This window comes from Tetrao urogallus, assembly GCF_951394365.1.
Source record: "Tetrao urogallus genome assembly, chromosome: 7".
In the NCBI taxonomy this organism is placed as follows: domain Eukaryota; kingdom Metazoa; phylum Chordata; class Aves; order Galliformes; family Phasianidae; genus Tetrao; species Tetrao urogallus.
In genome coordinates this window covers 3,037,146-3,053,295 of record NC_136820.1, presented here as the reverse complement: position 1 = coordinate 3,053,295, position 16,150 = coordinate 3,037,146, and the positions used below count along the sequence as shown (strand labels likewise).

The window sequence follows — 16,150 nt, the reverse complement described above, 5'->3', positions numbered from 1 at the left end:
GTAGGAATGTATATCAGGTGCCCTGAGCCCTGCTGAGGGATCTGACTAGTGGGAAGGGTGGGTCCAGAGTCCTGTTTGCATGCTCTGCTGTGGCCAGAGGGAGGCTAGCTTCTGCCTCTAGACATTGGCTTATTTTTTGTGCGTATAGCTAGATTCTTCTAAAGGGTTACTCAGGACAAAATCAGATGGTACAGTTCTTACAAAAATATAGAACAGTTGAAAACTGTTTTCTTTGAAAGTGTTTTTAGAAGAAATTGGTGATTACTTTTTGCCCAGTTCCAAATTATGTTTAGTAGGCACGTACACATAGTCTGAGATCTGACATAATCCTCAAAATAAATAATATGACAAATGGAAGCTGATGTTGGTTTTATGTTGCTGTGTAATGGAGTTAGAATAATGACAGGACAATCATATAACAGAATTCTGCAAAGCCTTCACTCTGCTTGACTTTAAGTGAAAGTAAAATCTTAGAAATGAGAGGACAATAAAATAATGCTTTGTAAAAAGGATAAAAGAATAATGTTACCTAAGTCTATTAGTGACATAACACACTATGAATGCACTTAAATTAATAGCATCTTTTACCAGTAGATATTTTTCAATTACTGTAATGTTGAAAAAATAAACACAACAAGAATATAAAAATGAAAGGGATGTAGGAGACTAATTTGTTTGAAAATGTGTGTCTATATATAGGGAGGCATCCACATAAGAATGAACACAAGCTTTCAACTGGATTAGAAACTGTTTGTATATTCCATATAGTTTAATTCTCTCTCTCTTTGAAGCAAATTGCCTGACACTGGCTTGGTATTCTGGCAAAGCTAAGCCATGCAGAACTTTTTTTGCTTATTTTCTTCCTGCACAACATGTTCTTACAAAAGAGGTCTTGCCCGTGACAAGGGGTTACTAGCCAGGAAATCTTCCATACAGTGTGACTGTCCTGGAATATATGTCTGTTACATGTGAAGCTTTTTAACCTGTGCTGTGGCTTTCCTAGAGAACTAATCCAACACAGGTGAAATCCAGCAGGAATCTGACATAAAAGCAAGGTCAAAATATTCCTGGAGCAATAGCTAAATGTTTGTAAGCCACTCAATTCTTTATGTAGGGTATTTTTATTGTGTGAAAGACTATCTTCGTGGTTACTACAAATTTCTACACTTTGTCTAGCAAATAACTGCTCACATTTGGGAGACAGGCAGGATAATATGCCAGCTACTAGTTCCCTGGGTCTGTTTTTTTTTTTTTGTGTTGTTTGCTTCTGGTGTGCAGAAGAGGAAATGAACGGAAGGAGGGATGAAAAGCCCTTGTCGTGTGTTTTAGACTTGATTTTGTGACAGTCAGGCTTGATGTAGCTTGCAAGACCTCGCTGGCAGAACAGATAAAAAAAAAAATAAAGTGTTTGAGAACTCTTGGCAAAGCCCCTTGTAAACAGTCACTAAAGTTGATTTCAGACAACAGCAAAGAGACGGAAGTTAATTCAGTTCAAGACTTACCAGATCTGGAGGCAATGCGTACCAGGAGTTTCTGCAGCTTGCGGCCACGCTTTCATTTGAAATAATGGCCTACCCTGCTGAGCCCCATCAGAAGGACTTGCTGAAGGTATCAGGCAAGGCAAGCTACTTTAGAAGGGAGAAGGCTGTTGAATTTTTGTAGCTCAGAATTTCTGAAGTGTGCAGCTAAATAGGTTTATAATGTAGACCTACCTGCATTGTGATTTAGCCTGATCTAGGAGCATGGTCTCCTGCATACAGAGTTGCTGCTGCTTGCTAAGGCTTCCTCCTGGATCCTGCCTGGACTCCTGCAGCATGCTGCTCTGTGGGACAGCTCTGTCGAGAGTCTCAATAAAGTCTGAACAGCTGAACAACCTGTAATGAGACACTTGATGGAGCTGCCCCACAGGGCTGTGTAAAGACCACAGCAGAGAGTGTGAAATTGTTAAAGACACCGCAGGGATGAAACCAGACAGTGAGCTCAGTAGCAAGAGTGATAAACCAGTGTTGCTTGACCATACCTGCTGGACAAGGATGCTCTAGGTAGGCGTTTACAAATGTTGTGGGGTGCATTTCACTGAACACTGGCTCTGCTGACTATGTAAGTACCCAAGGCTTTCACTGACTTTAAATGAACATTTCCTCCCTTAACTGAATATTTCCTGCTCACCGAACCAGACAATTTGAATTCTTAAACAGGTTCTCATAGATTGGATAGAACACTACCTCATCCCCTCTCCACGTTAGTGATTTTTCTTTCCATTTCCTGGAAAATGTGGGTTAAATTTGTCATTAGATGAGGTCAGCCTGGTCCTTTGTAAATAAGTCTATCAGCATAGTCTCTAAAAACAAAAGATGTCAGCCACACTACCCTTGTCTTCTCCCTAAAAGCCTGAATTATTGCACACTAGAGGCTGTCCACATGTTTCGCCTGGCTTTTACCAGCCTGTAGTGCCAGCAACCAAGCCCATAATACATAAATTGCACAAGGTTCCCCAGGCAAACAGCAGTGTATATCCTGATAAGGTACCATCATAGTGCACCTCGTCTGGGGGAATGCCTGGGAGTCAAAATGGGAGGGTGAGTGCCAGGGAATCGGGCTTGTGGTGAAAAGCACGACTTGGCCTCTGCTCTGTTAAGAGCAAAACAGCACGCACAGATAAATGCTGTAAAAATCATATAGAAATGTTAGTTAGCTATAGAAAGATGGCAAACTGTGGCAGTTGTTCCAAAAAAGATCATCTTTAATGTGCTCACTCTTTGGCATTTAGTGAGCTGGCAGTGATGGAAAGAAAGGGAGGTTTAATTTAGAGAAGCCTCCTGCCCTTCTTAGCTAGAGATCAGCTGCCCAACATGAAATAATAATGCATTCAACTGTCCATCTTCTGGTAAGTAACCTTTATCATCATTGCATTCACCAGCACTATCAGCAAACAGTGAGTATGAAATGTTGTATGAATTCAGGGAAAACTGATAGGGTCATTGTGACCTTAATGTGATTATATTTGTGCTAATGCCTACAGTATAAAAGAAACTTGAATTCTCAATATGAAGGATTCAATTCATAAAAAATGTATGTACCATTAACAAGGGATTTTTATGCACTGTACTTAGGGGGTGAAGAAAAGTAGAATGAGCCTACTTTGAATAAAGAACACACTTTTGCAATTATGTTCCTTCCCTTTTTCTGCACTAGCTACGTTCCTTTTCTCACACAAAGTCTCTAAAGTGGAAGAACATTCACACAGACACCAGTAAGATTTTTATTTTTTTTTAAAACTGAGTAAAGAAGAAAGAAATAAAAGGAAGACAATTAAAGAGGAAAAACTGAAGACGTGAAAGAAAATTTAAGGCAGCTGGCAGAGTTTTGCATGATTGTAGTTTTTTTTTGTTTGGTGGTAAATATGGTGGCTGCCCATAAGAAGTTCTCTGTAGAATGAATCACTTTAATAGCTTAATTTTCATTATAAACAGTTGTGATGGTTTAATGTTATCAGTCCTGATCCAGAAAGATTCAGGTGTGTAAATACAAGCTAAGCTCTGCGTATATATGGGTAATGAGCACAGTGATTTCAGCTTGCTTGTGTCTTCCCAGAGCTGATTCTTTAGGAGAAAATATCCCCAGGGACCAGAGAAAGGCAAGGTTTAGTGCACTGCTGGCAGGCTGATTTTGAGCTCTGCTGTAATTTTGGTAGCTTTGCTGTAGCAACTGTGTGGCAGTTTCAGATAAGTAAAAAACTGTAGGATTTTACTTACTTAGGTACTGAATGATATAGTCAGTAAAGCAAATCTGCTCTATTCATTCAGCTGTCTAATTCAATCCATCTTAAAGGCAGGTTTTTTAGCTGTTCTATACAAGATACTGTATTGACATATATGTCAATATGATAGATCAATATGGTGTTTCCTTATCATCCCATAAGCATTTTCAAAGGTAAACTAGAAGATTTTTGTCCATAGATAGGTTGGGGAAAATTACGAGTCAGGCTGAAGTTGTGTAAGTTGAGACAAAGGAGAAAAATTGACATGGTGAAAGACGAGCACAGTATTTGGATGCTTTACTAAAATGATCAGCAATAAATAGTTGTAACGTCACTGTGTGATTCTGTGATAGGTTTCAGAGTTAAAAATTGCTGATGGTAATTCTGCATGGGCCCCAATCTCCCAACTGTTTGGTTTTCTTTGTGAGGCTGAAATCACTTCCTAAAAATAAAAGCTCCCAATCTGAAGCAGAGTTCAGCAGGAAAAGGTGAATTGCGTACTGAGCTATGGATTAACTTGATATATAGAGAAGTTTGATAGGATCCAGATGAGTGAATTATATGCTGCATCTCAGTCATGGGCTGGAAGAAGACAACTATCTGACTGCTAAATTAAATATGAGAAGTCCGTGCTTGAATACAGACCTTTCAGTGGGCGATTCATTAATCTCATTGCATTTCTGAGTTTTAGTTTCCTTTGCTAAAGTAACAGGAATATCTCCACTCATAACTGTAGGATAATGCCAGTTTAAAACAAATTCAACCTGAAATCTCAATTTTATATTCCCCGAGTATTGTAAAATGTAGATCTGTTTGTGAATTTCTGTGTAGTAATCTGTTCAGTATTGATGAGGTTATTTGGAAGGGCTTCCTATCTACGTGTCCAACCTCCCGAGGCAGAAGGAAAACAGTGAAACTAAGAGCTGCAGTTTGTGCTTTGTGGCAGAATGAGGATTGTTTGGAGAGAATGGTTTGGTTTTTTTCATTATCAGCTGCATCTTTTTCCTTCAGCTACTAAATTTTGTCAGCAAGATTGCTCCTATACAATTGCTGACAATTAAGTGCGCATTCAAGAAAGAGCTGAGTTTCTTTAATCAGAGATGATGGACTTCTACTCACAGTACCTGATAATTTGAATATTACCAGTCAGTCTATTTCATTTCTTTAAAAAAGTTGTCTTTTTTTTCCCCCTGCTAATATGGCCTATGATCTACATGCAGCTATGTTAGTTACTCAGACAGTGAGTTTATTGGTTTTTAAAATATAAGACTATTTTTTCACTTTCATGATTTCATTCTTAAACGTGAATCTTTAGTGTGAATTGGCTCAATGAGGAAGAAAGAAGTCTACTCTTGATTTCTTATTAGAGATAAATACAAGTAATGTGACATTGTAGAACTGTATCTAATAATTTTAATATAATATGGACTTTTGCTTGCAATGTCACATTCTTTTATTAGTTTTGATTCATTTAAAATATTTGCTTAAATTGTTATTTCGGAAGGATTTATATATTCTTTTGACTACTGCTATTACTGCATTTGATCCTGCTTGCTTTTCAAAGTACTAGAAAGGGATAGCCCAGCATCTCCCCAGTTCTGATACAAACACAAAACACATTAATGTTGGATTAATTTCTGGAAAACCACAAAGAGATTAGCTGTGTTCAGATCACGTGCTGAGGTTAGCTCCATGCTGTGCTTTGAACATTGGCTTGGGTGAGCTTTGGAGCAGAGTTTGAGAGTTTCCTAAACCACATAACTACAGCTGAAGAGATCTGGGTGCCTAAACTGTGCTGATTTGAGCATCTGGATCTGAGTCTCTACATCAGTGAAAGGGGGATTGGAGTGGTCCCTCCTTTGTGTAAGGGGGCACTGAGATAAAAGCGTTTGGAGCTCAGTTACCCGTTTGTCTGCTGAAGATGTGTGCAAAACACAATGAAGGAAACTGGAGTGCTTGGCTATAAGTAGTGCTTTTACAGCTGTAATTTCACATTATGCTCAGAGGCCTTGGGATATGGAGGTTTTTTTTCCCTGCTGACTTTCCTCATGTGGCTTTCTCATTTTCAAGCTATGTGTTGTTAAACAAGGGTTTTGCTTGCTTTTGAGGATTTTATTTTCTTTTTTGATATGGGGAGATAAGGCTTTATTTCAAATAATAATTTATTTTAAGAGGGTTATTTTGCAATGTTTACAGTGCACTTCAATTTTTTATTATGTCATGCCCTCTCAGCCCCTTGGTGGGATGAGAGGTGAATGTATGTATTATATAATTTATAATTAATTTATGATGAATCACATATGATGAATACTGCTTATTAAATATTAAAGCCTTGTCTACAGCCATTCAGTAATGGCAGCAGCTCACCTATCTTTTCCTGTGGCAGTACTGAGCCAGCTCACTGAGCTGGGCTAAGAAGGCAGCTCTCAGTTACAAGCGAAGTCTCAGCTGCGTGCCCAGGTCTATAGTGTTAAGAATTACCTCTTGCCTTCCCCTTGCCCTAGGTGCACCAGCAAGAATGGGTGTAATGAGAACACCATCTCCAAAGCCTGGTTGAGAAATGAAGGGTGTTACTGGTAACACCCCAGTTCCAATCCTTGCTGCAATTCCATTGTAGATAGAAGACTGCACAGCACTGGAGGGCTGCCCAGCACAAGGTGACAGCCTGGGTCTGGGCAAGTGGAAAATCTATGCTAAATTCTGACAGCCTATTTTTATTAGTAGGGAGTGGAATTTAGACAGTGGAATTCATCTACCTGCAGAGGTCATTCTAGCATCTGGAACTAATGAGCTCCCAAATCAAAGTGGGAATGCTAAGGGGAAAATAATGCAAGGGCTTACACTTGCCAGGTGAAGCCAGTGGTCTTAAGAAGGCTTTTTTCCAACTCAGCAGCAATGAGTCTACGAATCAGAAACAGTACATGAGACAGAGCACTCTCCCAGCTCTTTGGATTTCTGGAACTCGGAGGGATCCACCCCACTAGCATTATTAGGTAGAAAGGGAAAAGCAGCCTTCTAACAGGATTTTGTGCTGTACTTTGCCTTTCTGGGAGCTCTGACCTGCGATCCTCACTGAAGACCGTATGCGGTGAAGAACAGATGCTGTGGCTTTGTGCAGTGCAACAGAAATTAATCCTGAAATTCTTGCTGCTCCGTGTTTACTGTTTACTGACAGCCTGGCAGGCTGCTTTCCTTGTGTTTCAGAAAAAAAAAAAGTAAATGACTTGAGTGTCTGTTGTAGGAGGATTGGAAGAGGCTCAAGTACCTTGTAAGTGAATGAGGAATATCTGAGGTATATTATGAGGAATACATAAAGTACGAGATATGAGTATGAGAGGAAATGTGAGAATTGAGAATTTTATTTTGAGAATATGGAATGCATGATTTCATGCAGGGTTCTATCTCAGACCACGTTAAGGCACATGCAAGTGTGTGCTGTTTTACTGAGGTACTTTCATGTGGAAAGTAAGCTAAAAGAAGCAGGCAGAGCGTTCAAGCAGTGGAATTAAAAGATGTATCATCTGCAGTGAGTGACCATATGAAATGAATGTAATCCTAAGTGGTTCCAATTAGTGCGATGCAAAAGGAAAGGAATGCAATTCATTTTGGCTTTACGGTTCTGTGTAACCCACTTGTACAACATGCAGCTTGTGAGATGGGATATTACAAAATCCTTAGGGTACAGATAACAGAAAACAGTGGTTCTTGGCTGTACCATGAAAAAATACTGAAGCACAGGCATATTCCTTCAGAACTTCTTATTTATTTTCTGAGAACTCAAGCTTTAGTAATTGCAACAAATCTAATTCTAGTAAATATTTGACTCCAGATTTGCTCTTCTCTCAGAGCTTTCATAGTGTAATTTAGTGACATGACAGATTATCAAGAGCTTGTTTTAATATTAACTAAATCACACGCAAAGACAAAATTCTCAGCCCTTAAAATTGCATAAACAAAATTGATTTGTGAGAGTTGATCTTAATGGGGAGTGATATATTCATTGATATTAAGTCTCTGATCTAATATCACTTCATACATGAGCTGTAATGAGAAGATTAAAAGAAAACCCTATAATACTATGTGGAAATTACCTAAGGTAAAATGGTGTGTAGTAACATAGCTCCTTATCATGCACAGGAGGAGCCCATACTGAAGAAAACCTATGTTTGGTCTTAGGGATGGGAGCAAGATTAGGACTGAAATGCATTTGAAAGAAACTGTTTTCATCAAGTCTCACATATCTAGTTACATTTTTCTTCTCAGGTAACTCAGATGAGTAAATTGCACATAACAATTTTTGTGATTTGATCTTTTTTTTGCAGGTTATTAGGCAATTGTTGGCATGCTCACCAATTATAGTAGGTCATCTAATTCTCATTATTAAATCACCGTGGTCATGAAAATGCCAAGCATATTTTTACAGAATTCATCTCATAAAATGTCAGCAAATCTGTGTATTTTTATTACTTCCAAACCAGATATTTCAATAGAATGTTTGTAAGTATTCCCAAAGCAATGTCCATTTCTGACTTTGAGAACACACAAATATATTACAAATTAATCAGATTTTCTGATTTCAGCATAAGTCTGCACACTTATTGTTTAATCCTATTGTAAAATGCTGTTATGATTGACACCTTGCTGTAGAGATGGAAGTCAATTGAATAATATGTAGCAGTCAATTTTATTTGTACCTTAATGCGCTGAAGTATTTTTTCCACATTTCCATTATTTATAAGCCTGTCCCCTTAGAGAATATATAGAAGAATTTGTTTTAAATGAGCTGATAATACCCTCTTTAAAATTTATAAGTATGACAGAATCATATCCCTTTTCCTGAGCACACCATGGTGTGCCAATAAACTGGTTCTGAATTGTCTTGCACTTGCTATTCATAGGACAAACATTGGAAAAGAGCATCTTGTTAAGGTTTACTCGGAATGGGATTTCATCCCCAGATCAGAAAATAACTAAAAGAACAAAAGCTATCATACTAACCGGGAAACCTAAGTCATAGCCAGGATCTTCTTTTTGAAAGACCACGGTAGTCCTGCAGCTACTTCTGATACTTGCTGCCAATCTTTCAGCTTCAAAGGCAAATGTGGGCCTGATCTCGCCATCCGTGCTGGAAAAGTTTGTGAATCAATGCGAGTGCTACACCTGGAGGAAACAGAAGATAGGGACTTAGTTTTGAAAACATCTTGGTACTTTGTTGCGACTGATAGGGCATTTTTTCCTTTCCCTTTTTTCTTTTCAAATCTGTTCTGCAGGCTTCAGCGAAATCCGGTAGGGCTGGACTCTGTTCTGTGCTTACCAAGTCATTAGTGCCCAGCATACAGTTTGATTGTTGGATATTGATCAATTTAATACGTGGTGAAAAGCCTTGGTTTCACATAGTTTTGCTCTCCCCCCATGTGCAATTTAGAAAGCAAGGGAAATAGCTGTCATTTGGAAACATACTTGCTTTCACTTTCCATAGCACCTTTTTATTGTGCATCAGAGTCTTTTCTGCCTCAGTAAGTGGCAAAAGAAAATTATTAAGATACAAATAGATGTGACTTGATTGCTTTTCAGATAATTTTTGCCTTCAGAAATTAGAAAGGCTGATGCTCACCTAAGCGTAGAAAATGCAGTTCCCACACAAGCAGAGTGCTCATGTACTATATGTAAATTGATGTATAATGCAACCCACATTAGCTGGGTTGATGATAGCTTCAGTTTCACTGCTGTCAGATTTTTGTATCTCCTTGAATGAGTTGGCTGTTCTGAATGAATGTTAGCATAATTTATGCAGCTGATAAGTGATTTGAGTGCTTGAGTTATTGATAAAGCACTTTAACATGTCATTTTCAGCTTGATGTTATGTGACATCAGAGTAGAAGATAATGTGCCAGTCCCTAGGCTTGATATTAAAGTCGATTTCCTCTTTGGATTCTAGAGGCCAGAGGAAACACAGTGCTGTCTGATACAAGCCCAGGTGACCAGCACCAACCCAGTCAGTCCCATCCTGCATTCCCTGTTGGGCCTCAGGTCAGTATCTTTCCTTTTGACTAATTGAGGCATGCAATTGGATGAATAGTTGCGAATGATCATCTTTTATCTGTGCAATGCAGAAAATGTGGTTCTGTTTGGCTGTATTCTGTCTTACAAAAAGGGAACATGGATGTATCTTGCGTATGCTTTAAAAGGTATTTGAAAGGACTAGCTTTCTGTATGCTTTCTTAAGATAAATTTAAGCAGCTTTGTATGTTTAGGAGGTTAAATGCTTTGAACTTCTTATGTAAGTTATTTTTGAAATAGAAGTCACGATTTAATATTAAAAAGCTAGTGCAATTTTAATGTAACCTTGTCGGCTCTGACAGTTCTGCATGTCACACACAGCTCCTGCATTAGTAAAGGCATTTCATAATCATTTATATCAAATGTTTTCTTTTCAGCAAAATGTAAGCATAATAGCATGGCTCTGTTAATCCTTTTAAAAAGTTTTCCATATCACTTCATGGTTTTATCAAATTTCAACTATACTCTAAGAAGATTCTTAATGTTCTTCCACTTCACGAAACTGTTTTGCATCCTGCTTGGTCTACAGAGCTTCTGGTAATTGCTGGTAACTGCTGCTTTCAGCTCTTACCAATCAATGTACAACTGGAAAAATTTGGGAAATATTAGCGTTTAGATACTTGTGAGCTGACTTGAGTTCAGCCGTCTTGTGTTCATGAATTGTTGTCAGTGCATGTGTAATACATTTTCCAGTTTAGATTCAACTCAAGTTGCTACCGTGCTACATGGCAATATAAATTACAGTTTCAGTCTGAAGTGTCTGGCAGTGCTTTTTGGGTTGGTGAGAATGCGTGCTTTGAGATACTGGAAGAAGTGCGTGTTTGTACTGCAACACCGAAGGATCCCAAACAGAAGAAGTAATACTGTGTACCACTGAGCTGTGCATGGTAAAATAGGCGTGCTGCTGTCTGTGTTTCATTACAGCCATTACTGACAGCCCAACAGTTAGCCTCAGCAGTAGCAGGGGTGATGCCAGGAGGCACGCCGGCCCTGAATCAACCGATTCTTATTCCTTTCAACATGGCTGGACAGCTGGGAGGCCAACAAGGACTGGTCCTAACTCTACCAACAGCAAATCTCACCAACATCCAAGGACTGGTAGCAGCAGCTGCAGCAGGAGGCATCATGACTTTGCCATTGCAAAATCTACAAGGTAAGTTGTGTTTAGCATTTTTCTGGCAGAGTCTTTTGCCTGTTTGTTTCACTTTGTCTCTTTTAAACAGATCTGTCTCTTCATTCAGTGAAATGTTGCTCTTGATACTTATTGAAAGTTAATACTTGCTTTAGTTTTGAATACTTGAGAGATACTTGAGGGATATTTGCATTTTTATAAAACTGGAGTGGAGGTTGGGCTCTTACATTCTCTAGGTCAGTACTGTAAAGAACTTGAATGATTCATTAGGCTTTTCTGTCATCAGTGATCAATGTTCTCTACTCAGAGTTCGCTTCAGAATTTCAAATGGCAACGTGAAAATAAGTATTCTGTTTAACCATTGCTGATTAGAGTAGCTGAGTAAATGGAGGCAGCTAAAAACAGAGTATCGCTTTAAAATAACTTTCTAAATCCTGTTATAAAATTATGAGAGCTTTCTCAGTTAGCTGGCACTACTGCCTGGGATGCACATTCTCTTTCTTACTGTGGGAGGACTGCTTTACCAGTAAGGTTCTGCCTTACTGCCTTCCCACTCTCTGAGCTGTGCCGTGTTTGCAACAGTTCTGCCTTAAGGTGTCTACTGTAGTCTCCTTATTGTCTAAAATCAGACTGAAAAGCAGTTTTATGAGCCACCAGGTATCTCTTCCACCTTAGTGTTCCATGCTGTTAGAACCAGTACGCAGTCCAAACACATGTGATATAAAATGCATATTTATTTACTGCTTATTATTTTGGTTGCTTCCCAGACAGCAGTTGGCTGTCCACATGAAAGTAATAGAGGTGTGAGCAGGCAATATCAAAATAAAACTTTAGCTCTTTCAAATAGTTGGTTTGTTTATCTGTGTGATTATTGATTGCTGAAATAAGTGGTAGAAAGTTTTCCTCAGCCAAAATATGAATTATATTAAGTGAATGCTCTGCACTGCCCCCTAAGTGCTTTTCAGGTGATTGTACTGTGGGTTGTTGGCTATTTCCTGAATGGCTTGAAGCACCAAATCCTACAGGTTGTGAAACAGAGCAAAGGAAAAGACAGCTCATGTGCTGAACAAACTCCTTTACAAACTACATGCATAGTACTCTCACCTGTTGGAGCAGCTGCTTGCCTTTACCTTGTGCATGTTTTAAAGTTTAATGTCAACAGACCTCTCTTATCATAGTTGTAAATGGTTTTCACTTTAATGTTTAAAATAATGTCTCTCTCATACCATTAAGCTGCACCGAAGAACCTGTCATTCATAAATCATAGATGAAAAGGACACACTAATGCACAAATTTTGCTTGTTTAAAATTTGAGAGTGCATGTAAAGTAGGGAACTGGAGATTAAAAAAATAATGCAGGACCAGGAGCGGGTAAAAACAGATATAACAAAGTGAAGGAGAAGTGGCTTTTTAGCGTAGGTGGATGATGAAATCTTAATGAAGAAACAGGCATTATAAAAATGTATCCTTCTATTCTGGAGTGCTCCAGGTTATGGCTGCTGTGTATGTAGTATTATAAATAAACATAAGCTCGTGCAGTTCTTACATCATTTATTTGCCCCGTGTTGCGAAGCTGTTAGGGATTAAGTCCGGCAACCCTTGCTCTTTAGTTTATCCTTGGGTGTGTAATTGCTAGCTAAAAGGTGCAACTCTGCTACCAAATAAATGTTGCGAGGAATGGCTTTAACAGATGGAAAGTTTTCCTCTAATCTTTACTAAGGGACTTGCTGGGTCATCAGGTAGAGGTGGAGACAATCATATCTTCCATGAAGTACCCAAATGTGACAACAACTGTGAATTAAGTTACTTGCTTTGCTGTTTGTACGCTTCTGTATTCTCCCCTCCCATCCCTCTAAACACCTCACAACTTCCCAAGAGTTGGATGACAGTGCTTTGTTTCTGGACAATGTCTTTAGCTGTGTGATATCATCAGTTCCATGACTGATTTCTGGTTCGTGTTTGTTATGATCATTTGCAAGATAATCATAGAATGTGTGTTATTTTTTTTAGAGACAGGATTTTATAGTAGCGTTTCCTTCAAGCTGCTTTGGTAAACCATGCCCTGTGGGTAAAATCAAACCATATTCTTCAACTTTCTCCTCTTTTAAACCTATCTGTGTGGCATTGTCAACATAGATGACTGGGGGACATGTTTGCATGCTGTTTTCCAGCCTGTCTTATTGCTCCCATTCTTGTCAACATCTGCTGCCCCTGCACGTTCAGTGCAATCAAACTTAGATGTCAAAAGCTTCTTTGGCCAGGTTCTTCTCTAGTTTTTATTCTCTCATCAGTAAAATCTTCATCTCAAACTAGCCTAGCCAGGTAAATCAAAAGACATCCTACAGAATTCTGGAATAACATAGGAATTCAGAAAATCTTTGATTTAACCTGCTTTAATGTGGGTAGTTCCACTAATTTTTGTATGAACTGTGTGCATAGATGATTTTCTTATGGAGCTCAGAATAATTTCATCTCAAGGTGAATGGACGGAAAATGAAAATTCTTGCTTATGGATAGTGGGGAAAAAAAAGCATTCAATGATAGAATTCATAGAGGAGATACATTAAGTATTTGGAAACAGAAAACAGGAGTTCCTTTAAAAATTCAGGACATCGGTAAAACAGCATGATTAATGATATGGAAATTACTCACACAATATGACTTATCCAGTGAATCATATATCCAGTTATCAATTGGCTATAAATAATCTTTTTTTTTTTTTTTTTTTTTTTTTTAAATTGTGTTAGATTATTCAGTTGCTATATGGGCCTCATCCACCATTAAGTCAATAGGAATTTTTTTTTGCATCAAAGAAGAGAGAATTAGATTGTAAGCCTCCTTCAAAACTTTATACATGTTGATTATTCTGTCATTACACTGTCTTTTGTCATACACACTGCTGCACCATATCCACTCCCTAAGCAAGTAAGTTGTATGTGTGTGAATAGAAGGAGTACAAATGTGTGAATTTTCACTTTGGACACGTGCGAAAAACTAGACTTTTACAAGCTCCTATTAAGCAGATTTCATAAGCACAAAGAATATGTGAAGAATACAGTTTACTGAGATGTGAGGAGGTTCATGGCAAATATAGCTAGATGGTTTAGAGTAAACAGAGGTCTCTAAACATAACACAAATTCACCTATGGAACATTGGCTTGCCACAAACACTCATTTAGAGAAAACAATAAAATCAACAACCATCACTTTTTACTGCAATCCACAAAAACTACTGAAGGTAAGAGACCAAATGCCATTCAAGGAAGTTGTGGTCCCTATTCCCAGCCACAGTTACCAACCTGTTTTGCTCTCACAATTTCTAAACAGCAAAAATCAGAAGGCATCACCACAGCAATGATGAGGCTGTGGAAGGGAGATAGGTACTCTGCAACACCATGTATTCCCAGCCCGTTATTTCAGCCCACTGTTTCTTGGCCTGCCTTTATTGCCTAATGCAGAAAACACTTCTAGCTCTCCTCTCATCATCCAAGCAGGTGTTTGTCAATATGCACCTTTCTGTCTTTGGGAAAAAATATCTGGGCTGAATAGTATGAGTTTATGCAGCTCCTTTGGCAGGTCAGATCACTCTGAGTTTTTTTTGTTTGTTTGTTTTTCAATTTTGGTTATCCTTCTCAATGATCTTGCCAGGGGAAGAATCTTAGAACTTAATCTCAGAGCAATGTCTGGAAGCTGTTTTTTGTAGAAAAGTACTGTCTCCTCAAATCCATCTGCTTTTTCTAGATCACAATATTTCTGTATATCTGAACAGAAAGTTACTTTGGAAGAAAAGAGTTTGGTTTGTCTTGTTCTCTTAAGATATTTTTATCCCTTTCGATTCCACGTTGAAGAGTTGCTGTCTTCAGCCTGACCTCTCATTTCATTCAGTTTTCCATGACAGCCAAGGAATTTTGAGCTAAAATGTTGATGTTATTTTAACTATCCTTTTAATACAGTAGGCCTGTTGAAATGAGAAGAAACTAGCTCTGTGTCATCTGCCAGCTCAGTGCTAGCTACCTATGCTCTGTGGACCAGAATTTGAGTCTCTCCATGATGGCTGGCCCAAATCTATTGCACAGCATATCAATGAGACAATATTGTTTTAGACTTCACCACTATAGAGCCTGTATGATACTTGTACCTCAAAATAAATAAAACAAAATAAATCAGCAAGTTTCATGATGTGGAAACTTTGCATGTTTAATTTTCACTATGCATTGTGCTGTTCTTAAAATGGGTATCAATAATTTATTTCCAAGTCAGAGTTTCTCAGTCTTGAGTTCTGAAAGAAATGAGAAAAGACTATCTCCCCAAATCATTAGAGAAAGGCTTCAGTGCTGAAAGGAAGCATTGCATGAATGAAAATGTGAAATAATTACATTATTTAAACAGCAGCTGATCATATTTTAGCTGCAACACAGTGGAAAAGGAAATATATTAAACATATTGACAGCTAGGTAACAGCTATTCAAATAAATTCATATGGGTAACAGTAGATAACAGCAGAAAAATTTAAAAGCTTTTTTTTTTTTTTAATATGATCAGTCAAAACTAATGTTGGTTAAAAACATTATGGTAACAAAAGCAGAAAAAATATATTGTTTGCATTGATTAGGTCTTGTTTCTTTTGAACATAGATTTGATCATTAATTGAGCAACAGAAAAAGTAAGCGTGCTCTTTCTCCTTTTGCCCACAGATTTTAAAAATCAGAAGTCAGAGATATGAAAAACAAGAAAGAGACAAAATAAATATATAAACTACAAGCCTCAATTGCTTACTGATCTAGAGTCCAAATTCTGGTTTCTAGAACATTTTCCCCTTTTAACTGAAGTGACACAGTCCCTATTCATTTGTATTCCCCTTCAAGTAACATGAAATAGCTTTCAGAGTCTACAGAAAAGCAGTGTTTCACTTATGTATTTTAATGAGCACCAATGTCAGTAATAATCAAAATGATGTTTCACTTAGAGGAATAGTTTATTCCCAGGTAGTTCTGCAGTGTACTAACATAACCAGAACATGAATGACAACAACCAAGAAAAGGAGCTGCACTCGCTAGCAATTTCAGTAAGCCCTCAAACCAAACAAACGTCCACTAATACTGCATAAATGCTGCATGTAGTACAGTCATTGTGAAGGGCTTTCTCACACAGAGGAGGGGTTAATCACCCTTTAAGAGAAACCTCCCTAACTCAGTACG

General features: G+C 38.2%; 1 protein-coding gene across 1 annotated transcript in view; it reads left to right on the top strand.

The window, feature by feature from the left end:
* POU6F2 (POU class 6 homeobox 2) overlaps positions 1–16,150 on the top strand; it is a gene marked incomplete at both ends in the record, with an annotated part of 303,527 nt that overhangs the window by 117,721 nt on the left and 169,656 nt on the right. The window contains 2 exons of the mRNA XM_079538058.1: positions 9,699–9,790; positions 10,745–10,973. Of these exons, the coding sequence (XP_079394184.1) occupies positions 9,699–9,790; positions 10,745–10,973 (321 nt within the window). The remainder of the gene's footprint in view (positions 1–9,698; positions 9,791–10,744; positions 10,974–16,150) is intronic.